This window comes from Strigops habroptila, chromosome 3, assembly GCF_004027225.2.
Source record: "Strigops habroptila isolate Jane chromosome 3, bStrHab1.2.pri, whole genome shotgun sequence".
NCBI lineage: Eukaryota > Metazoa > Chordata > Aves > Psittaciformes > Psittacidae > Strigops > Strigops habroptila.
This window is the reverse complement of record NC_044279.2, coordinates 74,552,998-74,578,047: the sequence shown is the minus strand read 5'-3', so window position 1 is coordinate 74,578,047 and position 25,050 is coordinate 74,552,998. Positions and strand designations below refer to the sequence as shown.

The 25,050-nt window shown below is 44.9% G+C and overlaps 2 protein-coding genes across 3 annotated transcripts in view; one reads left to right on the top strand and one right to left on the bottom strand.

Moving 5' to 3' along the window:
* The window catches only part of SYN3 (synapsin III), a 201,995-nt gene that overhangs the window by 77,314 nt on the left and 99,631 nt on the right, over window positions 1-25,050 (bottom strand). The gene's annotated exons all lie outside the window — the stretch shown is intronic.
* TIMP3 (TIMP metallopeptidase inhibitor 3) overlaps window positions 16,270-25,050 on the top strand; it is a 35,379-nt gene continuing 26,598 nt past the window's right edge. Inside the window, exon 1 of the mRNA XM_030478024.1 lies at window positions 16,270-16,726. Coding sequence (XP_030333884.1) covers window positions 16,603-16,726 — 124 coding nt within the window. The 5' untranslated portion in view covers window positions 16,270-16,602. The remainder of the gene's footprint in view (window positions 16,727-25,050) is intronic.

Genomic DNA, 25,050 nt, shown 5'->3' with positions numbered 1-25,050 from the left:
CCTTTGCTACCCAGCAGGTGAGTGGCACTACCCCTAAACTGCCAGCTCTGTGTGGAGTGTTTCTAGAGCAGAGAGAAGCAACAGTGTGATGTAGCACCTACATCACCAAGCAATAAGAGATGACTTCAGCAAGCGTTGCTAAAGGAGTTAGTGGATGCCTATTTTGTTTATATTCCTTTGTCCTTTTCTCCTTTACCTGTGAAACAGTGCTGTTCTGCTGAGCCATAGATGATTTGTGAGCAAGGAAGTAGAGCTCTATGAACACTCAATTTAATTTTCTCAGGTTGGGAGTGGGAACACCAAATTCTGTTTATTAGTGACCCTTAGAAACTGAACTGCGCTTGCAGCTCTCAGTCTGGCAGAAAGGGTACATTTATTGCAACCTCTGTTTTTTATTTTTCACCTCTCATATACCTGAAGTAGGAGTGAGGAAAGCAGCTTACCCCTTGTGTCTGAGTTCTTTGCAGATTTGATGAGTCTCTAGGGAAAGTCTGAATGAGGAGCCAGTGGGAGCAAGGTACCACAAAACTGGGGTTTCAGTTTATATATAGGAAAAAGATAGATAAAGGGCCTGAACATTTATTAAAGGGCCCGACAGCATTATTTTACACCTCTGCTAAGCAGAGCCTGAATTCTTCACTGCACCTGAGACATGCTCAACACGTGAGACTGCAGTATGTGGAGGTGTGTAAGAACCAGATATAAAATAATTCATGTGAGTGGTAGCACAAGTCTAAACACAACAGCCTGGACTTTGAGCCAGGTCAAGCAAGCCCAGGCAAGATCCTGGGTAAATATCCAGCAAGTGAAGCACATGCCAGCACTGATGCACTACGCTTCGGTACCCATGCTAGCTATAGGAACACTAGGTAGGTGTGCTCCAAACTGTCATGTCTTTGAAGGATGGTATCAAGGTGTTCTGAGTTCCACCTGGGAGGACTACGTGACGAATGAAGTGGCTTTGGTTATGTCCCCCCTGTAAGTAGGACCAGAGATACTCTGTGATCATGCCATCAGCATTGCCCAGAGCCATCAGGAACGTTTTTAACAGACAGCCCACAGCCATCTGTGAAACAGCTTCTGTTCTGATGGCCACTCTGAAGACTTTGCTTTCAGAGCAGTATAAACAGTATAAGCAGTATGAAAATATTTGTTACATTTGCAGCCTTTTGACTCTAAGACTGCTTTTAACTCTTACGATGGTGAGAACAGCCTGGAGTGATCTCTACCACACCAGACTGCTCCCAAGCCTGAGAGACTCTTTCAATAGTAGTCAAGACTAGCAGAAGCCAACTGAATCAGAGAGAAGGGAACGAAGCTACCGTCTGGCCTGAGGCTGTCCATACAGCCCTGCAGGGAAAGGATTATCTGGGGAGATAGATCCAGACCTCATGACACTTGTTCTAGGACATAGGACTAAGAAGAGACTGTTGCCAACCTAAGAACAGCAGTCCCCTTACGTCTAACTCTCTGTGAAAGACACCTTTGTCTATTTTGCCATCACCCCCCATGGTATTTGTACATGGACCCTAGTGCTGTCTGCTCCCATGGAAGCTGACCCCCTCATGCTCCTTGAGCAGCTCCATTCTGTCTACCGGGCAGAATTCCCTTGCCAGGGAAAGAACTCTTCCTGGTATAAAAAGTGCCAGACCTGCTTTGTTTGCACAGTAAGTGGTGTGTTGGCACCACGGAAGGGACAAGCCAGACAGATATACTCCAGGAGTTCCAGATTCCTTAGAGGGGCCAGGCCAATGACATGAGTAAGAGAAGGCTGCAGGGCGTTTGGAGCTGCGGTGGTACTGGTGCTGCAGCCAAGGCTGACCAGGTTCCATGGTAAGCAGACAGCCGTCTTTTCTCTGATGCTGCCCTGCCCTGCCTCGCCCTGGCTGAGGGCTGGATGCAGCACTGTGTCCAGCCCACTCTTTCACTCTCATTTTATTCACATGGACTTGAATCTGTTCCCATCCTATTCTATTCACATGGACTTGATTATTCCCATGCTCCTCTACCGCTGCTGGAGGAACACGTTTCCTAAAGCCTAGCCCAAACCACCTTCGCCATTACGTGCCCTTTCATCTTGGTGCTCTTCTTGGATCCCCTTAAATGAGATTATAAGGTGGCTAATGTACTACATCTTTGATTTTCTGAATACCCTCTTCAGAATGGTGTGTTCTGCTTATTTCCCACAAAGGGGAAGGCTCCATGCATAAGATGGTGCAGAGAGCCTTTGCCCCCACCCAAAGTCTTGTTTTTCAGAGTGACGCACACCCTGCTCTGCTATTACTTAATAAAAAGTGAAGTCACTGCTTTCCGCCCCTTCAAACTGCTCCACCCTCAATCAGGAGGTCTGCTTCTCCACCCTTTGGCAAAACAGCTGGTTGGGGTGGAGGTGAATTTAGGGGTGGTGATGACCAGCCTCTCATCTGGCAAAGAAAAAAGAAGAAAGAAAGAAGTCCAGTCCTGTCAAAGGGCTGTTTTACAGCTGGGCACAGCCCTGATAGCCTTCCTCCCTTCAGTGCTTGTGTGTATTGCGTATGAGCACAAGTGAGTAAGATCGTTCATGTCAGTCTGTGGGTTTAGTTTAGGATGCAAAGAAAAGTGAGAATGCAGCACAGCACTGGGCTGTTCTTTATCTGCCTTTTTCTCACCCTGGAGGGAAGGTTTCACTGAAACACCCACCCTTCTTCTTTGGCAGATGGGAAAAGGCAGGCAAGCCAGTGTGTACAAGTGGTGTGATGTGGGGCTAGGTTCTCTGCTCTACTCACACTTTGCTCACAAGCGGTGGGAAGAAAAAAAGCCCCTAGGAGCCGGCTGCAGCTGCATCATTTTGCCTTACCTCTATCAGTGTGAGTGCAAGTAGGCTAGAAGCTGCCCTAAACATATGCCAGCACCCGATAGTCCCTTAGGGACCATCTGCCAATTAAACATGCCTGGAACACAATGTGGAGCAGCCGCTCTTCCTTCCCACCCTTGACGTGCCCTTCCCAGAATGCTGGTGGCTATTATAGCTGGCTGCTTGCTGGAGACTTTACTGCTTTGGAGTCACCACAGGCAGGGGAGGGAGGCCTGGATTGCATTCTCCATCCTTGGAGGGAAGAGTGTTGACAATTGGGGCCACACATCATGGGGAAGGCTTTTGGGGAATGCATTCACTCCAAGAGGTGTTACATCCCTTCAGAACCCCTGCGTTTAAAAGGGGACGTCTGCACGTGTGCAGAGAAGAAATTGCATCATGCAATTTAGCACAAAAATGTGCAGGAATCTTGTCACAGCAGGGGAGCCAAACTTTTCAACTGGTTCGTGCAGAGGGTGACAACTGGTAGCCACCACTCCCATAGAATGGGCAAACAGATGGCGAGGGATAGAGGTCTGGCAAGCAAGGAGGCAGCTGGCAGGCCCTGTGGTCAGGGTGGCCAGCTGTCCTGGGTTTGAAGGATGGTACCTTCACCTGCCTTGAAGCAAATGCAGCTTTCTTCCACATTTGTTGAGACCAGCTGAGGAGTACTGCTATCTGCTGCTTCAGCCATTCCATACCAGGTCATGGGTTCTGTTCCACTGCTCAGCGGCTATTCATACGCCCGTCTCTGTTTTCCTGGCTGAAGCAGCCGTTAGCTTTGCTGTGCTAACTCAGATGCTTTCTCATTATTCAGTCCAAAATAATTAACTCAAAAAGAAAGCGGTAAACAGAGAAACTAGGAGTCCCATTCACTTTTTGTTTATATGGAGGTAGCACCCCACTCAAATACTAGCATCCCCATCGTGTCAGGTGCTACACAGAAATGGAACAAAAAGAGTGTCTGTCTCGCGGAGGGGCAATGGTTTTCATATTAGATGAGACAGACTGTGCGCAAAGAAGTAATGAGCTAATACTAGTTAGTGCCAATGGTCTAGGACTTCAGCTTTGCCATTGTTACAGAGCTCACATTCCTTGGTCAGAAAAACCATATTTTTGGGAAGGTTCAGTGGAAATGGTTTTGGGACTGTACCAAGGTCCTCCCAGGATTCCAGTTTTCTTAGTCTTAGCCTCAAAGGAATTTACAGCTGGCTCGGGCAGAGCTGGAAGTCCCCACAGGAAGGATTTTGTTGATACTCAGTCTTTGGAGGACAGTGAGCTTCTCTGTGAAGGGCAACACATATATCTGGCCATGTCCACAGCACCACACCCGCTACTCCTCCAATGCAGATAGGGTTTCAAGGACTCACATAACTGTGTCCATCTGTCCAGGGATTATTAGGAAAACCTGTAGATGGTGTGTGTGGGAGGTTTCCCCATCCATCCCTTCAGTTTGGACAGGACTTATCTCTGAAAGTGAAACAAGCTGCCACCACTGTTCTTAAAAACGGGGGGGATCTTCAGCAATCAGCAGAACTCCCAGGAATCTGTGGGAAGCCAGAGACAGTGTGAGATGGCCCCTGCGCTCCCACTGCTGTGCTTCTTTCTACTGCAAGCAGCCTGTCTGTGCTTCTGCTAACAGTGATTCTGACCCAGAGTCGTGGCTGGGTCTTTGTAGAGTGGAAAACAGCTCCTTGTGCAGCATAACCTCACCTGGGAAATACCTGCAGGGCACGAAGAATAGGGATGGGCAGCTCATAAGGTCTGTTTTATAAGCAGACTGACAGCTTCCTGCCAGCCAGAGCAGAATGCTACAGACAGTCTTGTCCAAGATATCCTAGTCAGTCTTTTGTTTCCGGTCCAATACAAAATCAGGGATATCTGCCCAATTAAAAACATAATCTGGCCTCTGTCAGCTCAAGGAATAGTGCTCTCCTGTCCTTGAGGGGCATAATAACTACCTTCTCCTCCTAAACAGCTTCCCAGGATTCCACACGTGACTCAAAGCCTTCTTTAATCTACCAAGTGAAAATAAGGTTACTGATCTGATTCCCAGACGCCGGACTTAGTTTTCTTACAGAGTGGAGCCAGCATCTCTTTCAGATCCCTTAAGGGTCCATATGCCTTTTTGCGGTCTCCAGTCCCACATATACATCACTCTGTGCATACATACACACTTTGGGCCAGAGCACCCTCTACGGATTTGGATGTGGAGAGGAGGGGAGGTACAGAGAGGGAATCCACAAGAAATTTAGGAGAAGAAAAAGTGCCACCTGTTGCTCATCTTTCTGAGAAAATTTTATGGAAATAGGAGGAGTCATCCTAAAACTTTTACCCTCATTTTGTAACCTGTGGTGCCTCTGGACATCACAGAATCATAGAATCACCCAGGTTGGAAAAGACCTTTAAGATCATCAAGTCCAACCATTACCCCAGGACTGCCAAGGCCACCACTAAACCATGTCACTGAGGGCCTCATCCATACAGTTTTTGAACACTTCCAGGGACCATATAGCAAATTTTGTGGAAGATAAAGCATTGACATCAAATCACCATAGGAGTGTAAGGCAGGTAAGACTCAGACTTCCATGCTCATGGAAGTCTGATTCCATGGCATCTGCAGTATGAATGCCATTTGCTGCAAGCTCTTTCTCTCCTGGCTTTGCAGCTTTATTGCCACTGTGTTCATTTTGAACCCTCTCTAACAAGTACTCTGTGCCCTTTGGCAGGGACTTGCTTTGCCTGTTATTTATCAGTACAGTGTTTGGGACAATGTGGTTTTGGTTTTCCTACAAAAAAGCAGTGCCAATAAATAATGAAAGCATGTCAGTCATAGTCTGCATAGGAAAGGCAGTGTCCATGGGATGATAACATCTTTGGTGGATACCATAAAATTTTCAAGAATAAGTCATTCCCCTCATATACTTTAAAAAAACCCCAACAACCCACAAACTTGGTATGCTAAGAACTTCTAATATGAATATATCTCCCTTATTTGGAAAAAAGCAAATTGTGCTTCCAGTTTCCTGATCCTACTTCATTTTTTATATTTGACCTGCAGATTAGAGGTTTTCACGTCATCTGTCAGCCCACAGAGAGTATCCCAAGGTTCAGTGTGTGTGAGAGATAGGAAAGGGACATTAGGAACTGGCCAACCACAAACAGCTAAAATTAGCTCTGAGAACCGGAGTGCTGAGGTCTCTGAGGAACACTAGTCAAAGAAAGAAGATGGTTGTTTGCTAAACTCCCACTTATTCTACTGCCTCTGAGGACTCTTGGCGCACATCCCTGCCCAGACATCCTACAAGGCTGTTTAAGAGGATTTCCCCCACCCCTTCCCCCTCCACTGGCCATCATTTTCCTCTTTTGTAACTACAGTACAGAGCGATTTGGGATTCCTTCTCCAGCAGCAAGATGCTGACTGGAAACAGGAAACAGGGGGGCTCTGCAGAGCTCAGCCTCTGTGACAACACGGACGTCACACCCACATGCAGGCAGGGATGCTTCTCACATATGGCAATGATCAGCAGCTCCCCCTTTTTCTCCCCTTCCCTCTTCCCCAGAAGGGCTTACAAAGCCCTAGAGGGGCCATCTATTGAGTTAGAAGCAGTCTTTAGAAAACACGGCTGTGTGAGGCCTCAGTTATCATAGAACATGATTTCTTGCATAATTCTTTCAGATTCTCTGAGGCCAGTAAATTTGAGACTGTAAATCTTCATGTGACCAGAGCATATGGCCTTAGAATAAGACATGGAGTGAATTACAGAGAGACAGCCTATCTTCTGCAGAATCTGATTAAGGGAATCCTTTGAGAACTATCCCTTACATGCAGCCATAGGCATGGCTTTAAATACTGCCCTCCATCTTCCTTCCCAGAAATGCCAGATAGATAGAATAAGGTTGAAATAATAAGGGGGAAAAAAAATTGTTTAAAGTAATCGCATTGATGCTTGTGGAAACACCTTAGGGGAGTTGGAAGCATTGTCTGTGTTAAGGAGCTTGGTTGTGCCTCCACAAGGAGGAGAAAGAAATGCTCTTGTATTCACTGGGAATAACATTTTGCTTCCTCCAGCCAGCTCTCTGTGGTGCTATTTCCTTACAGCCATGCACGACTAATGCTATACTAGCTCCTCTAGGCTAAGTTGCTATTATATACGATGTTCAGAGGTGAAGGTTTATTCTGGATGGGGAAATCAATTTCAAATGAAGTAAAAAATTCTCTTCCAAGCATGCTCCTTATCCTTCCATGAGGCAGGCTTCTTAATGATCCTGCTTCTTTGGCACAATATATTCCTTGAAACAAAAGTGAGTTTATGTAAGTGTCAGTGGAAGAAGGTTTTCTTCAGCATTAGATCATTTAATCTTAACAGTGACAGAGAGAATTGCAATGCCTTCAGGAGGTATACCCATAGCTATCCTGTGAAATAAGGGAGACAAGATTAGTGCCTTCTATTCTAGCTGCACTAAGGATTTGCCTGCATTGAGCAGACCTTCTTCCCTCCCTTCCCTTTCTGCTCACTGGGGTTATGGTGGTTCTGCTGAACTTGAACTGAGAGATGAGGAAGCAAGATTTCAGTAAAAAAAAAAAAAAGAAAGATCTACAGAACATGAAGTCACATCTCAAATGAAAACACAGAAAATGCCTGTCTAACTGCTGTCTTTCATACTGCTGGGTGCTGGGGAAAGTCTGTTGGAGAACCACTTCTCTGTTGGTAGAAACTGCTGTTGCTCAGACTCTTTGTTGATTGTTTCCCAGTAATTATCCTGTGAGTAAAACTGTAGACCCTCCTGTGCATTGCAAAACTTTTGCACTGAGGGCACTTTCCTCACTGACCTCAGCTAGGTGTCTGGGGAGAGCCCTAGCTTGTGTCGTGAGAGCTCAATCTCTTCTTGCAGTTAGCTTTAAGCATTGCTTACAATCACTGCTGCAGATACTGGGAGATGGCAAGAATGGGAACTATGCTGTGGAGCAGCCCCTTGGCCAACTGTTAGCCATAGGCACAACAGTCACCAATAGAGAGGAAAGGAGAGGAGAGGAGAATGTGTTGTACTAAGCTAGTGTTGGACACCTGCTACCACTAAAAATGTTCAGTGCCTCTACAGCTGCTTAGCATCTTGTTATGAACCACTGCACTGAAGCAGTCCAGGCTCGCACATCAGGGCACTAGGGCTGCCAACCCCTGGCCAACACTCTGTGTGAGATTTGATGGCACTGTTACTAGGAGCAGAGCTACAGAGAGGTGTTCTCTTGATCAGGGCACATGTTCAAGCTTTGGTAATTTCATAGAATGGTTTGGGTTGGAAGGGACCTTAAAGATCATGAGTTTCAACTCCGCGGGCAGGGAGACCTTCCACTAGACAGGGTTGCTCAAAGTCCCTTCCTGGTTCCTGCCAGCTCTGGATAGTTCTCATTGCTGCCTCTGCTATGCATTGGAAGTCCTTCTTTCTGGGTAGTACCAAGGGGGTGCAAGTACACTTACCCAAACTGTATGCCTCCCCCTTCAGAAGAGCACTCCTACTATGAGCTACCATGTTGCTCTTGCTACAGACTGAGTTAAAATCATAAAGAGTTAAGTCTGTCAGTACAGGACACGGTTTTTTTAAGCTTCTGCTAATAAAGGATGTGATCATAATCCTAGCCCTACAGTCCCTGGTAAAGATACTTTTATTCATTGCAAAGGAAAAACAGGAAGTTTGTTCTGTATCTGGTTACAGATTAACTCTTTCTGCACAATACCTGTTATCGCTCGCAATGAAATGGAAACCAGGGCTACTTTGCTAAATGGACAGAAAGGTTCTGTAGTTACACTGTGACGTCTTTGCGTACTTCTGCATCCCCCACTGAAACACCCGTCAGAAGCACAGAGAAAGGCACAATTAAGTGGTAGAGGCAGTCAGATTAAAGGAAAGGGGAAGAGGGGCTGTAGATTGTTACTTCTGTCTTCAGTGGAGAAAGAATACTATTTTCACACATCTGTGCTAAATCAAACACTGATCTTTTCACTCCTGACGTTAATACATTAGGTGTGGAACTCACACTGCCGACATGAAAAGGTCCTTTGAGGGATGTATTGCTCTTCACTCAAGGAAGAGCAATAAGCAAATGGAAGAGTCCTTATTCCAGGCTGCAGATCTACCATCTCCTCATCTTGTGTCTCATGCTGTATGCCAAGATTTATGGAGACAAATTCCAACAGAGTGAGGAAACAGAAGTGCTGCCTTTTGCTCCAGAGAAGAAAGAGATTCGTCCTTGAAATCTCAGATCAAAAATCCCCTAGCTTCTACTGGCTGGGAACATGAGTTTGTGCAGGAAGGCCCTCACGTAAGTGAGCAGTCAGCTACTGTTTAGAGTACAGCATTGATTTTGGGAACACAGGAACAAAAGCATTGAAAAAGTCAATTTGGATTTGAAAAGAAAAAATCCTGTGCCAAGGCAACAATCTCTGTTGGGATCTCCCCACAGAGGAGCTGCTGCTCACTTTCGACACCTATGTGCTGACATGCATGATAGGAATCACCGAGTTTATTCCCTTCTGCAACACTATCTTCATCATTAGAGACCGTTTTTGTAACTAACACCTTTATTTGCAGTTTCAGGGGTGAAACTGGTAACACCCGGACTATGGGGATGAAGTGACTGGCTTATTCTTGCAGGAAGTTTTTGCAGGGAGAGGCAAGAGGCAGCAAATTTTCCTGCAGCTGCACATATTTTGCAGGTAAAGAGAAGATCCTTCCTATAGACCTGATAGCCTGACACTGTCTCCAGGCTCATTAATGTAACAGAAAGAGGAATGCCAACACCCTGGTGCTGCTCTTTCTGCTCTTCACAAGTATGGTGATTTCAGAGGGTTCCAACATGCTTTAAAATCAGTGCCACATCCTAGGGCCCGGGTGTCCTAATGCATATGGAGGGACTGCTGCTCTACTAGCCTCAGGATGGTCTAAGAGATACAGGATTATTGTCTCCTGCCCGGGATCTTTCTCTACCTCCCTACACTCAGATGGGGTTGTGGAAAGCACTGTATCTTGACAGTGCCTCTGATGTGTGGGAGAAGGATTATGCTGGGAGGTAAGGGAGGGGGCTCAGTCCATGTCCTCAGAAGGCTGGTGAGAAGCAGAGAGATGAGGGGAGAAGGATCTGGTTGCTCAACATGCCAAGAAAATAATATCCTCAGGCCAGTCAGCTTCCCTCCCAAGAGAGGCTGAATTCAGCTCTCCTGCTCCTTTGTGGCCATTCGCCACTGTGAGAAGCCAGGCCAACTCTTGAGAGAAGACTAGGGGTGCAGTGACCAGCCACCTTAAATGATAAAAGTGGAAAATAGGAAGATGAAATTCTGGACTGTGCCAGGAGGACTTGAAAGCAGCAAGATACTGCCTTACCACTGCCGAGCAGAGTAAACCTTATCACGGTGAGAGCAACCTGTTTTGAGTAGAGAGACTTGCCAGTCTGCTGGGCACTCTGCCTGATAAACATCAGGGAGTTGTTTGGACACCCACGAATACTCCCAGCAACTGCAGTGGCCAGTACTCAAATGCAAACCCTCTCTCACAGAAAAAGACATATTCTGTACAGTACCTAGGAGGAAGCACTATGAGTAACTGATATTATAGTGAGAGATAGAGAAGCTATCCCACACTTGAATTTGGGCAGGACATGAAGGCTACAACGAAAGAAAGCAATGAGATCTCTGATGACCACACCAGCCTTTAGGCAATCATCTCATGAAAAGGAAGGCTGCCCCATATCTCCTCATGGAGCTGATGTAGGGAGCAGATGTTACTGCTTTTCTGTGCCTACCCATTCTTCCTCAAACTCCCCTCCATTGTCTTCTTCAAGTTATGCTGATGGAAACGTCAAACCTCGATTGCAGCCATGAATCTGCTCATGAACTCTGCTGGCCACAATGCCACAGAGCTGCCTTAAAGCTCTCTTAAAAATGTGAGGCATTCCAGTCATTTTAATTACTGTGCATTGCATAAGCCAGAAACCAGTTCATACAAAGGAACAACAGAAAAGTGATTTTCAATCGCTCTCACTCTCTTCTCTTCTTAGTGCTAGCCTCCAAAGCTCTGGGAACACCAGCTCTTATTACCATTTGAAGCACTTCATCTATTTGAAATCTCTTTGTTCAGTCACTTAAAGCTATTGATGCAGTTTAGAAGGATTTGAAAAGGAAAAACAAAACTTCAATTTGGAAACGGCTACAGCAGCATGAAAGGAAAGCAAGAGAAATGGAAAAACTATTATAAACAAAAATAAGGGAAATTAATTGCTTGGAATGAGGCACAGGCAGGTAGAACCAAGCAAATCATGTCATGTCCTTCCCTCCCGGACTCCGTCAGACCATCTATTCGTGAACTCCTGGCTTGAACCCTGTGTGGTATTGAGCCCTTTGGCCCTGATCCAGGAATGCACTTAAGCTTATATTTAACTTCGTGCATGTAAATGGTCCTGTTGACTTCAGCAGAGCATCTTGTGTGCTTAAAGTTGAACATGTGCCTTAGTGTTTTGCTGGATTGGGGCCAAAGAGCACAGTCATGTGCAGGAAACATTTTCAGCTTGATAAGTCTGTTAAAAGATATTTCCTGGTTGCCCTTCTGCAGCTGATGCCACATCACAGCCTGGTTGGAGGATCTCCGCACTACTGAGAGGGTGATTTCATATTCTACAATCCTTTATAAAGTAATATTCCTGCAACACATGGTGCCTATGTTCTGCTCCTGGGCTGGGTGCTCTCAGGAAGCACAATCTGTAAAGTTTCCTTGAAGTCTGAACACAGTATAGAACCGTTAGAGCTGATGAAGGTTTAATGGTGTACCTCTAATTAAAAGCTTGGGAATGGGACAGTGTTACCTATGTCTGGCTTGCAGACAGGAAGGTGACATAATTCCTTTGCAACCTCAGAGAAAGAGATCAAATGTTGTTTTTTTTTTTTTTTTTTAATATGTATTTATAGAATCAAAGACATTTTTGAAGAAAGAGTCTTCTTATTTTAAGTAGCATATTAAGTTCACTGATACAATGGGGGAAATAAAGGAGGATTTTTTTCAACCTTTGTCACACTTATAAATCATATCAAATCCAAACATTTGGAACAAAATACTCTTCTCAAATGATACTGTCAGAAAAAAACAGACATTCTGAAAAAGAAACACATAATCATGAAATATGAGAATCTTTTGCCAGCGCAATGCATGACCACTCTCTACTACCCTATGAGATGGCATTGAGTGTGCTGTAAAAAAGGACATCAGATGGCTCTGAAAGCACCTATCCATTCCTACCCATAAAAGCAGAAAACCAGTGACATCTCTTAGAGGATGTGATGTTGAGCTGGTGTAGGAGACACGAGGATTGTCAACTTGATGAGAAGTTCTTAGGACAAGAGGAAGCTTTTGAGTAAGTTGGCAGCTGGACAGTTTAGAATGCTAACAGCAGGACTCCACGCTCATGAATCAAGTGAATTTACTGAGGAAAAGTCAAAATAGAAAAATGCCCATACTTCTAAGCTTTTAAAATTAATATATTGTCAAGGAGGTGGCAGTACTGTTGGGATGGTAGGCTGACGCCTCCTGACTTCATTCATGCCATGCCCAGTTTAAAGCTGCTGAGGTCTGCTAATGAGCAGGAGTGTTTTCAGCCACTACATGTGTCAGGGTTATTTTTCTCTAGTGGTGGTGATATTGGGGGGTATTTCTTGTTCTCACTCTCTCTTCCTGCCTTTCTTTCCTTTCTTGCTCTTTCTGGTTTGGTTTGTTTTGGGTTTTGGTTTTTGGCCAGCAGTTCCTGTAGTTTGATGAAGCCCTTCTGTACTACTTACATTCAAATGCTTTTGTCAGTTCTGAGGCAGCCGGCATGTCTGACAATGAAATGTGATCAGAAGGGAAGTGAATATGCCTTTAGTTCATTTACAGCAACACCTTACGCCTCTTGAAGGAATATCACAAAGTGCTTTTATCTCAGTGTCTGCAGCTAGCTCCAGGATGGTCCTTTCCAGCCACAAGCAGGACTTATGGAAGGAAATGATATTATTAATATGCTCCTGATGTAATCTTCAGTGAGTATCTATGAAATCAGAAGGTAGGGCTCTCTCCTGAAATGTAACTAAGACACCCGGCTTAACATTTTTCCTTTTCCAGATTCGTTTCTTCAGATATTGCAAGGAACCTGGCTTGATCTGCAAAAAAATGCAACCATCTCTTGCAGCGCAGTGCCCCCTAGCACTGTCTCTACACATTCGCGCAGGGTGGAGGGAGGGAAGAAGGCCACTTTGCTCAGTCAACAACACCTGCAGGACATGGCTTTCCCTGGGAATTTTCACACCAACTATTGACCCAGCCCGGTCATGCTTAGCTTGTGGGATCCAACAAGATCACAGCATGAAGTGGTGTGGCTGCCCAGTAAAGCAGAGAGATCCTTAATTGTGTTCAACAGCGTGTTCATGGTGGAGGACTGGAATAACATTGATTTCTTTATTTGGTGACATTAACCAAATGTGAACTCTAATTTTCTCATATGAAGGTCAAGGTCTCTGTTTCCTCCTTCTTTCTCTGCTACATTTTGATGGCCATATAAGGCTTAAAGTTTTATCTAGTCAAAGGAGCGGAATGCTAGGTTTTATTTTATTTTTTCCCTTTGCAGTTTCTCCCATGCAGCATAGAGCAAGAATTCAGACCGAGTTCTTCTTTCAGCTCCTTTACTGACTTTCTGTGTTACTTTGACACCATTATCAAATTTTCTCATATAAATAAACACTCAGAACCCCTTCCTGGCTCTTCCAAAATGCACTTTACTGGTGGGTCTCAAAGGAGAGAGGCTAATATCGAATATCTAGTAGATATTATCAGAGGATAATATACAATATCTCTATTTACTGATAACAAAATGAATGTACAGGCAGGTTAAATGATTTAACCAAGGCCTCCCAGCAGGCCAATGGGCAGACTAAGCTTTTCTCAGTATTATTTACCTGTGATTTACAAAAATAAAGCACTCTGGTCTCTGTGTATGAGATGTACCCTTTAAATGGCAAATAAATATTGTTATTATTGTACAATATTATTCTGGATCACCTCTCAAATAGTAGTATGGAAGCCTAGCCACAAAGCCTGCACACCATCCCTTCCACACAGATGTGCCCTGCCACTGGATCAAGCGGTGGCTCTCCTTTTCATTCTGAAAAGTAATGGCAGATTGCTTCTCAGGGTGAACTAGTTCCTCTAATCGGCAAGGACTTGGTGTTACTTTAACAAGCTTGGTCAATCTCACTGAAAACGATCTACTTCCATGCCTTGGAGGGCCCCATATAACTGCAATAACTTCTAGTGCCCCTCCTCTCCCTCTTCAGAAATTGAGAAGATGACTGAAGGGGTTGTTTTTCAGTCTCCTCTAATGTGTCCTGCATTTCTGTGTTACAGACACTCAGCAGAGACACAGTACCCAATTTAAAGCTTATTACAAAGCATGTAGCTTGTTAGTCCTCAGAACATGCAGGAAAGGTGTTATTATAGAAGTGAAGAAACATACTCAGAGGAGTTACTTGGCCAGAGAGCGAAGGGAGGTGGTGCTGAAGCTGTGATTATAATCTAGTTGTGTGTGGGCCAAACTCTCTCTTATTTACACCAGTGTCAGGTTATGGAATAACTCCACTTCTCTCAGATATTGATCTGAGATGCTGATGGACCAGGTGTATCATGATGTTGGTGATACCCAACCTTTTACAACAACAAAAGAAAAATGAAAGTGCCAGACACACCTCATTTTTCTTCCGTGTTAGTCTGCTGAGGTCAGTGGAGTTATTCCTTGTTTACACTCAGTGGGACTGAAATGACAGTCCAATCTGATGGATTCAACTTCAGCTGCAGTACCTTGAGCAGACAGTCCAAGTATCTAAGGAGTTTTTTTGCACAGTTTCTCATATCGCAATTTGGAGCCCAACCATTCAAACACTGACTTGTCTAAATCGAATGTCCTGTTTAATACCCTGCCTCATACGTACTTACATGACCCGTTAGCACCTCAACACCACCTAATTTTTTCAGTGTGTTCACTAACACACATTCCTGAGAAGCTCCCATCACTATTATCTCCATTACACAGACTGGGATTTGAAGCACAGTGAGGCAAAGCTGTCACACAGGTTGTCTGTGTCACAGCAAGGGTAGGAACCTGAGTTTCCCACTCTTAGCATTGTAACCTTGATCTCTACTAGCAACACCCATCTTGGAGCTTTTGTGTGTGCTCCAAATAAAAGCCTATGTTTCCATAAGACTGGAGGTTTTAATTTTATATAGACAGTATGATTAAAGAAAAGGTGTAGGCAGGCTGTGCTTCACCCAGATGGAGCAGAATTGTAAATCTAAAGACTTAGCTGACTATTTAGAAATTTAGGACAGCTGGTCCCTGGCCTTTAATACCAGCATAATTTATAACTAGACATGCTTAAGTCTTGTAAACCCCATGGAAAGTACTCTGACATTATATACACTGGTTTGATACTGTGATTAATCACCCCTCAGTACCCTTTGCAGGATAATAAGGCTGTCTGTATCTTGCAGCTGGCAATCCCCTTCCTTACAGTCCCAGCTCTTCTATAACGTTTACATTTCTACAGCTGATAGAAATTTACGGTTCCAAAAGGGGATAAAGGAAAACAAAACAAACAGGACTTTTCTATAAATTCCACTAAAGCTGCTCTGCTAAAATATACTTTGAGATTAAATGTTAGGAGTGCCCGGGTAGATACGACACTGCTTTTTCCAGCTTGGTTTTAGCAGTTTATGACCCCTTTCTGACCGAAAGCCCTGAGAAGGGGAAGCAATGGCTAGTGGCGTGACAGAAGGAGAATGTGAACAGCATTATACCCCCATGGCAGGGGGTTGTAACTAGATGATCTTAAGGTCCTTTCCAACCCAAACCATCCTATGATCCTACGATTCTGTTAAAACCTGCGGGATGCAGTCCTGCTTTATAGTTCAGGTAGGTCTTCACCTTACATTCCCCCCAGGAGAACAGCAAACCCCGTGCGTGTTTTCCAGGTGCCTCTTCGCACTCTGAGGTGCGGAGCAGGCGGCCGAGGGGACGCAGGTCCTGACTGGAGACACAAGACTCCTCGGGGCCAGACCCTTTCAGGCACTGACGGCTGCGGGACAATGCTCGCCGGTACCTCGGAGGTGCAACTAGTTGTAAGAGTGTCGCGCACACACACGCCGGTGGCACCGTGAAGGGACACGGGCAGGGACCGAGCACTTCTCCTCAGAGCCCCGGCTACCTGCGCCACCGGCCGCGGGGCGCCCAACCACCGCCCGCCCGCAGCCCAGCGGCGCTCCCCGCACTATTCCGTATAAGGCGCTGAAGCCGCGGCCCCGCCCCGTCCCGCTGGCCGCTCCCGCCGATGAGGTAATGCGGGGCTCCCATTGGTTCGGGCCGGCGGCGCCCCCGGAGCCCGAGAGGGCGCGATCGAGGCTATAACTCCGCGCACCGGCTCGGCGCGGGGCAGCGCAGCTCCGCACGGCTCGGTTCTGCACCTTCTGCCGCTGCGAGACGCGGACCTGCCCTCTCCTCAGGCTTGCACCGTCCCGCCGAGCGAAGGCTGTGCTGCCGAGGCCAGCGAGAGAGAGGGGCAGTGTGAGGAAGCAGGCAGGCAGGCAGGCAGGCAGGCGGGCGGTCGCGGCGTGCGGGCTGTTAGGAGGCGAGAGTAAAGTCAGGCGAAGAGAAGCGCGGCTGCCCTCCTGCTCCGCATAAGTGAGGAGGCACCTCGGGGGGCAACATGACGGCGTGGCTGAGCTTCCTCGTCGTGTTCCTCTGCAGCTGGAGCCTGCGGGACTTGGTGGTGGAGGCTTGCACTTGCGTCCCCATCCACCCGCAGGACGCGTTCTGCAACTCCGACATCGGTAAGTACCGCGGGCGGCGACTCCCGCCCCTCAGCCCGAGGCGGCCCCGCCGGGGCTGGAAGGGCTCCCCGGGGGACTCGGCACCTGCTGCGGAGCCCGCGTGTCTAGGAAGTTCCGCGGGACGCTGAGGGGTGCGGGCAGCAGTCGGGCTGTCGCCACAAGCCTGCATCCTGCAGGTACCCGGTGGAAATGGAGGTGAGGTGGGTTAAACCGGTGAGGGGTGACCTGGCCTTTAAAGATGGGTTATAGCTCCGTAGCTGCTGCATATGGCTGGGTTAGTAAGAGGAAAGGTGTGTGGTGGCGGACGCCCCCATCCTTCCTGAGGCGTGCTGCGGTAGCAGGTCCCGTCCCATGGCAGCAGTGCCAGCCTCTCCAAGAAATATTTGGAAGAAATCAGTAATTGTAAGAGTGGCTTGTTTCCTACAGCCAAACAAAAACACAATTGGAGGTGTGGGCAGGCAAAATTTCCTCCGCAGCCTGGTGACAATTAATAGGAGGCAGGATGAGGACAAGTTCTCTCAAGCTGGGAAACTGCCTGTGGTGGTTGGTGTGGAAGGTGCAGCTCATCTGGGCTGGTGGTGCTGTGCCGGTCACTTCAGGGAGGGCTGGAGAGGCAGGCAGCAAGTGTCTCTATGCTTTCTGCATGCTGTATTGTGATCTTCGTAGCAGTGGGAGGTGTGCAAACGTGCATGCTTTTTAGAAAGTTGAAACGCTTTTATTGGATCCCTGCTGATGTTCTCTGCTATAGATTTTAGCATCCCTAGGGGTCTTCACTGCACTAACTTTCGGGGACAAGGGGAACACCCAGAATCTCTGAGGAGGCGGTAATGGAGATTCTGGTCTCAAGTTCTTTGGGTTGTTTGTAGGCAAGGGTGGTTAACCAAATATGGTTGCTGCTTGGTAAGTGTCCAGTAGGAAAGTGTATGAAATTAATTAGTGCTGTCCTTGGAGTTAATACTGACACATGTCTACATGACAGTAAATACAGGCTGTGTCTCTTCAGCAGTTGTGAGTGGGCTGCATGAGTGAAGTCTTCTTGCACCTCTATAGGTTGTCTTAGTAGCGCAGTGTTAAAAGGGGTTGGGGGACTTTGCATTGCTTGTACCTACACAGTACTGATTCCTAGCAGAGTCTGCAAAGAAATCCTTCTGGCAACTGCTGTGGAAGTCAACTAGAAAATAATTCTCACAGCAGCAGAACACCCATTGCTATGAACCCTGCCAGTGGCTCTTTCAAGTTAGCCAAGCTTACTGGCAAAAAAAATCTCTCTTGCCTTTAACTCTTCTACAGAAACTGCAGTTATGCCTGGTTATTCATGTCTAGCTTATATAGTGTATTGGCTCTCGAATGCCAAGAAAAACATTACATGTTAAAAGTGCTGGGAAGGCTACAGTTTGCTTCAGTGATGATACCCTGGAAAATATTTATAAAATATACTGGGGAATTCTTCCAGGAAACTGCAGTATTCAAAGTTCTGTTGCCATTTTCATAGTTTGCATCAACAAGCGTGCCTCCAAAGTGGCAACTGCCGCAGAGATTGTCCTTTCTGTGAAAGTCAGGCTGGGAAACTGTTTTTTCCACAGCTGAAGCTGATGACAGCATGTGGCCTTCATTAGATGCATTTTGGGCAAAGGTCTACTTTCTTGCTCTAATTAGGTCATGTTATACTAGATTAAAGGTAGTTTTTGGTTTAATTCAACTTCTTAAAATGGTGTTAAACTTGTAATGAGTACGCACTAACAATATATTTTTGCTAGACACATAAGTAACCAGGAGTGTGGTAAATTATGATGTTTCATTTAACAGTGCTCTTAAACTTCAGGACACAAAGTTCTTCCGTTTTCTACTCTGATTTCTGTCTGAGTTCAAAGTCATCGCTTTCATCTCTCCTTTTTCTCTTCTGGACTCTTCATTATATCTCATGCCTTGGCTTTGCCCCGAGACATCAAAAAGTTGATGTCAGTGGGGCTGTCATACCTTCAGACATCACGGCAATGCAAAGGAGGAGAAGCATGAGGAGAAAGAGCAACTCATTCTAGTAGAAGACTTAAATGCAAGTTTGGTTAAGACCACAGCTGTGTGATGGGTTGAAGCAAAAGTAGATGCTTACATTTGCTAGAACTGTCTGGAAAATGTGATGTTTCTGCAGGCTGATTTTAGTAAATGCTGTCATGTCCTTCATGTGCTGAAAGGGCAAAAAGCACGCTAAAGCTTTCTGGCTCTGGAGGAGTTAATCATCTCCATGGAAACTGATGGCAGTGTACTAGTGCAGTGTTTAGACAGACTAAACTACACGCTGGGTTATAAAACACATTGTGGGGAAGAAAAGGACTTGGCAGCAAGTTTTTATCGCTCTTGAAACTCTTGACAAAATACCAGCTCAAAAGGGAGGAGTCAATGCAGTAAGGGCTGGAGCAAAAGAGCTTTTTAAAATAGCTCCTAAAACAATACGAGAAATTAACTAGCTAGGTGGCAGCCTAGGAGAGGCTTTTCATCTTCAGAAGCACTGGATTTTGAAGAAGGAGAAAACATTTAGGAGTGTAAGGCAAACTCTTACTGTTGGTCTTTCCTGCCTAGCCAGTGAAGTCCTACTCTCAAGTTTATTCTCTTCTCCTTTAATCTGATCTCACTAGATTTTTGATCTTCATGTGGCTCAGTTCTGATACAGCCTTCCAACTCTGCAGTCATTAGAAGATTTTAATCTTTACAGAAGCAGATGGTCAACCCATTGGAAAGAGCAGGATTTCAAAATGTACATCCTTTGAAAGTAAAGGTTGTCTTCTAAAGGAAGCTTGAACTCCATACACAACAATATGTATATTTTTTTTTATTATTAAAAAATGAGGGGAGGGAGGGAAGAAGAGTAGCTACTGCCAGACTGGTCACAAGGGGTCTTTTTACTCAGTCCAAGTGTTCCAGCATGACGAATGGAGCAAAAGTGAAGAGGTGTGTCTCATCTGGAAATCTGAGGTCAATTGATAATAAAATTGCTGTTTTAACTCTGGGCTTGCTTCTTTAAGTGGATCAGTAAGTGCCAGAACAGGCAGTACAATAATTAGACAAACAGCAAGACAAACAGCAACTGCTATGAGTTGCCATCTGAACTTTGCTTCCTCCACTCCCACCCCCTGCCTACGACCCCTTCCAGATGTGAATATTTTTCTTTTGTTTGAATTAAGAGACCTTTTGAAAGAACAGACACCAGGCATGCTTTGTTCCATTGTGACAAAGCTGTGACATTTCCAGCTGGACATAGCTGACATGAAAAGAGCTTGTTTGTCCTTTTTTTGCAGGAGCAGCAGGAACTTTTGAGCTGGCCCCCTCTGCCCCACCTCGCCTTTAAAAACTAAAAGGAAAAAAAAAAAAGGAGAAATATGTGAAATTACAGGCTGGATTTTTGTCAGACCAGTCTGCAAGCGATAAAGAAGTACTTTGTCCACTCCACACCTATCTCACTTTCATCTCGTGCATATACTTCAGAAAAGAGCTATGGCACTACTAGCTGTCTCTTTCCTAAGTTCAAAAGAGCTCAAAATAACATTCCTTTGTAGAGTTTGTGTTGGGGGAAGAAGTATCTGTTTCAGTAAGGATGATGGTGGGTATTGCCCCTCTCTGTTCTAAATAACCTGACTCTTGGTGTGTTGGCAAGCTTTGGGGAGGTGAAGATAAGCCAAGAGACTCTTGGTGCCAAGGAAGCCATTCATTCCTTCATCCTGCTGTACTCCTAGCACTAAGCTCACAGCACCTGCAGTGGCTATTCTCTTTTGAACTGAGAATGTGATACAAGAAGAGCAAAAAATGGCAGAGAGGGAGGAAGCTCATGAATTTGTTTGGCCCAAAGTCTAAGCACCTCATTGAAAACCTGCCCTTTGTCTTTCACTGGTTTTCTTGATTTGATCATTCCGCCTTCTCACTAATAAGCTAAAAGAGGTAAACAGACCAACGTGATCATATATGAGATGTTGAGCATTCATTCTTTGCCTTGGCATAGGCTCTGTAGTGAAGTCACATTGGCTGCCTTGTCCTTTAAGGCAGACAAATAAGGTCTGCCAAATTAATTTAAAAGCTACAGTAAACCAGCTCCCGTTAATTATTATACCAGTCTTTTGAGTTGAGATGAATTTGAAACAAATTTTTGGGTTACATGTCATGGTAATGGTTGCAAAAGTGTTGTATCCACTTTGGAATCTGACTTGTATTGAGGAAGTAATGTGGCTTCAGTTTTAGATCGGACTTCCCTCTGAGGCATTTTAGAAGCAGGAAATCTAAGAAGCATCCTATAAAGCTTTAAAAAATAAAAGGGTACTGTGAATTCCATTTTACATGGGAAGAAATTGAGAACATTTGTTTAACTTTTAACTTCCAATGTCCATTGTAAAAACTGTGGTGACAGAGTGTGTTCCTTGTGCCTGGTCATGTCTTCTGACAGGAAGATGGCCATTCTGAACTGAATTTTCTTATTTAATAGAAGTGGAAATGGACGTTGCTTATTTGTTGGTTTTGTTGGTTATTTGCAATTAAAGCCCACAGCAGGGAAGAGAGATCACCTTGTGGGATTTGGAGTTTGTCACTTCTCCAAACATATGTATTAAAAAATATGGTAGAAATTACTGTTTGGAAGATGTAGTGCAGAACGTTATATAAGCCTCCTTTGTTATCTTGCTACTATTGCATATGCTTACCCCAGATTTCCTGCAGGAAGTAACTCCAGCAAGACCTCTGAGCCAGTGGAGAGCCAGATGTTCTAACCTTGAGCCTTAGAGCTCCTTGCTTTATGTAGACATTTCTTTTGTTCTCATTTTCACTGATTTCCCACCTGTTCTTGAGAACTCTCTACCTGCCATCTGCTCGTATAACGTTTCTGGGAAGAAGCAGGCTGGTGGGAGATAGTTATGTACAGCCATATACAGTGTTAGCATTTTAAGTTTTCATTTGAGGTTGGGAGTGGCCTGCTTTGTTCATGTCTGTTTTTCAGGATGAACAGATTTGATTGTTTTACCATAGGAGAAGTCATTAGTGGACTTCAAATTTTCCAAGGCACTAAATATGGCTAATCCTGCCCTTTCAGAGTCTCTTAGATATGGCAACTGGAATGGCATCTGATGAAATGGATCTCTGTACTCATGCATGACCCACTGATAGTCATGGTGGGTGGGAACGAGAATCTTCAGAAGGAGCACTCAGTGAGTCACCTTTGTCTTAATAGTTAAAGCTATTAAGACAGGAACACTTCGTTTTTTGATGTCATGATGTTGTCTGAAGTCATATTTCTTTTCCCTCACAGCTCCAGTACCATGTGGTGCTCTTATGTAGCCCAACCAAGCAAGCACTGCTTAAGGAAGGAGCCCATTTGGTCTGGGCAGGAGGTCTTGTCCTGTCATTAAATGAAACTTCCTCTGGATGCTCTCTGGAAGTTCTTAAGAGCTAGTAAACCTGAGAGGACAGCTTGGTTTGAGTTGGCAGGCAAGGCCAGGCATGCTGTATTTGCCAGCTCTGAGCCAAATGAAGCTGAGAGACTCATTTCAGCCCTAATAATGTCTGCAGTGCATGTGGTTGAGTCTCCTTTTAATTATGAGATTTGTGTTTAGGGTTGTTTTTTTTATTCAGGATGAAGAGGGTTTTGCTCTGATGTACTGCTTATTGCTCTAGATTTTCAGGGTACAATTCTGTCTTTAACATGATGTTATAAATTGAAAGCAACTTAAACGATACTGTTGAAACGATAGTAGCGTAAAAGATGAGAGGAAAATTTGGCCTTCAAGTACCAGTTAGTTAAGCAAGTGCAGAGTTCATTAAACTTGAAGACCTACTGTAGCTCATCTCAACATCTTAAGAACCTCCACATGTGACACTCAAAATTTTACTAGTGTTTATTGGACTATTACTGCTCTTTAAGCTAACTGCACCTTACATAGACTTCTCTGAGACAAGGTTGATCAAAGCAGCTGACTACATTTGCAATCGTGTTGGCTTTTCCTCAGCTTTGTGGCACTGAACATGTATTGCCACAAATCAAGCTGAAGATCAACCTGTTTTATAACCCTCTGTGTCTAAGTACTTGGGGCACAGATGAGGGAGGCACACTGCTATAGGGAGGCACACTGCTATATTAAAACCCAGGGCTCTTTCTCTAGAGCAGGTACCTGAAAGAGCATGCCAAAATTATCAGTGGTCTACCCACCAGTGACCCTGCTACCAATGTTGCTTACCCATAGTGGGCTAGATCCTTATTTAAAACTAGGGTTAAACTGGATTTGCTTCAGAATAATTTGAAAAAAGAATTTTAACCAGTGAAATTAGGATTTCTGCTATTTGAAAGCATTAGGCTGGTGCTGGACCTGAGGTAAATTAGACCAAGGTGGGTTAAATGGATTTACACCCTCTTACACTAGATCTAAAATCTGTCCAGTTATCAATATGGAATAGAAATACTGGACCAGCCTCATTAACTTGTGTAAAGCAGGTGCAGCGCCACTGGTCTTAGCAGCATTTCATCGTCTGGTGTCAGAGTTCGATTTGACTTGATGGTTTCAGGTTTCTAAAAGGACTGTTACGAACACTAGAGAACTTAAAACTATTGTTAAAAAAAAGTTAACCTTCTACTGTAATGTGAAGTAGTTCCCTCGAGTGGCCAGAGTGAAGATTTAGTCCGTTAACTGACAGTGTCTAATAGCATAAAAATGCAAGTAGTTTTACACAACCCTGATTATTTTATTTATTCAGTGCTGCTGCCAGCTAGGAAAGATTCTGGGAGTCTTTTGGAAACAAGATAGAAGTCTCTTGAGTTGTGTGCTGCTAAAATAAATGTTGACTATGAATAGTCCAAATTCCTGCTAGTGTTTATATAAGACCTTTCCAAAGGGCAACTTCAGCTCTTAGAAACAGCATACAGACAATAAAACTCAAGTTAAATAGCAGAGACATGCATATGCAAAAAATAACATCAAACCTCATCAAATACCCCCTATGGTTTGCCTCAGATGTAGAATATCATTTTTATTTTAGGAAGAAAGGAGGTGATTTGGGGTGTGCCTCCCAGGACTGCAATGCACCAGGAACCAGCAGAAAGCAGTGCCTGGGGAGAATGTCAGGGAGGCCATTGTCAACTTGGGGATAAGGTCTTGGGCTGTGCTAGTGGGGAACTAGTGTTCTGTGTCTGTGGGCTCAGCTATGAAAACTTCTGTCTTGTTACAGGTCGGGGAAGAAGATGGTCACAGCAGTAGGCTCAGTGGGAAACTTGTAATGGGAGAAAGTATTCAGGAGCTGTAGGAGTGGTAAAGGCCCTTCAAAGACTAGTCTCAGAGTATCAGAAGGAGAGAAGGATTACTGAAGAAGAAAGAGATGCTGTATGGAAGCATTGATAAAGAACTAGATATAAGGTGGTCAAGCTAAGAAGAATCATTAGCTGTGACATGTGGTAAGACAAGCCATCTGAAACGATGGGGGGCATGCCCAAGGTGGATCTAATTCACCCAGGAGAGTGAATGGGTACTGTGGCTTCAGGGAACGCATAAGTAGGAGAACCCACATAAAAAAATCTGATGCGCTACTGATTGATCTCTGACAGCCTGGAGTGTGTTTATTTATGACTGGCAATCGAGGCTTAGGCTTGGAAAAAACCTGGCTGGGTGGACTGGCCATGGACAGAGCACATGCACTTTACTCCATCTGGACTCTGGCCAAGCTGTTGCCTTCCTTCATTCAGATGATTGCAAAGTTCCTTCAAATAGCCCTTCAGGAAGTGCAGATTGCATGGGCATGTGAGCAGCACTTGGGCTCCATTTAATTCTGGCAGGTGAGTTATAAGGAGTTATATCATCCTTAGTTACCCATCTGTTGTTAAAGTGTCATAGCACTGGAATCCTGCCGGTTCTTAAGAGGTTAGAACTAATTTATTGGGGAGGGAAAGAAAGGTATGTGAAAGGGTCCAAGGATGAAAAAGAGATCTTGTAGATTTTTCCCCTCTTAATTCCTTAACTTTGTCATGAAAAGGCTCAGGTTTCTGCTGACCTGCATGATCACTGGTACTTCAGCAAAGCAGATAGTAATTGCACCAAATTTGCACAATGCTTCCACAGATAGTAATGGTTACACCAGGTGCATTGCACATTATTACTGCTTGCTTCCTGGTGGTTCATTTAAAAAAAAATAAAAAAAATTTTAAAAAATCCCACAACAGCACATAGGAAACAGGAGTACTTTTGTTCCAAAGGGCCATGTTCAAAATGACCCAAGCTCCTGCTGGCCTGGACTGAAGGACATGAAGTTTAACACCCTCATGCTGTATTGTAATTACAGTATGGGGACTTCAACATCTGTTTCCT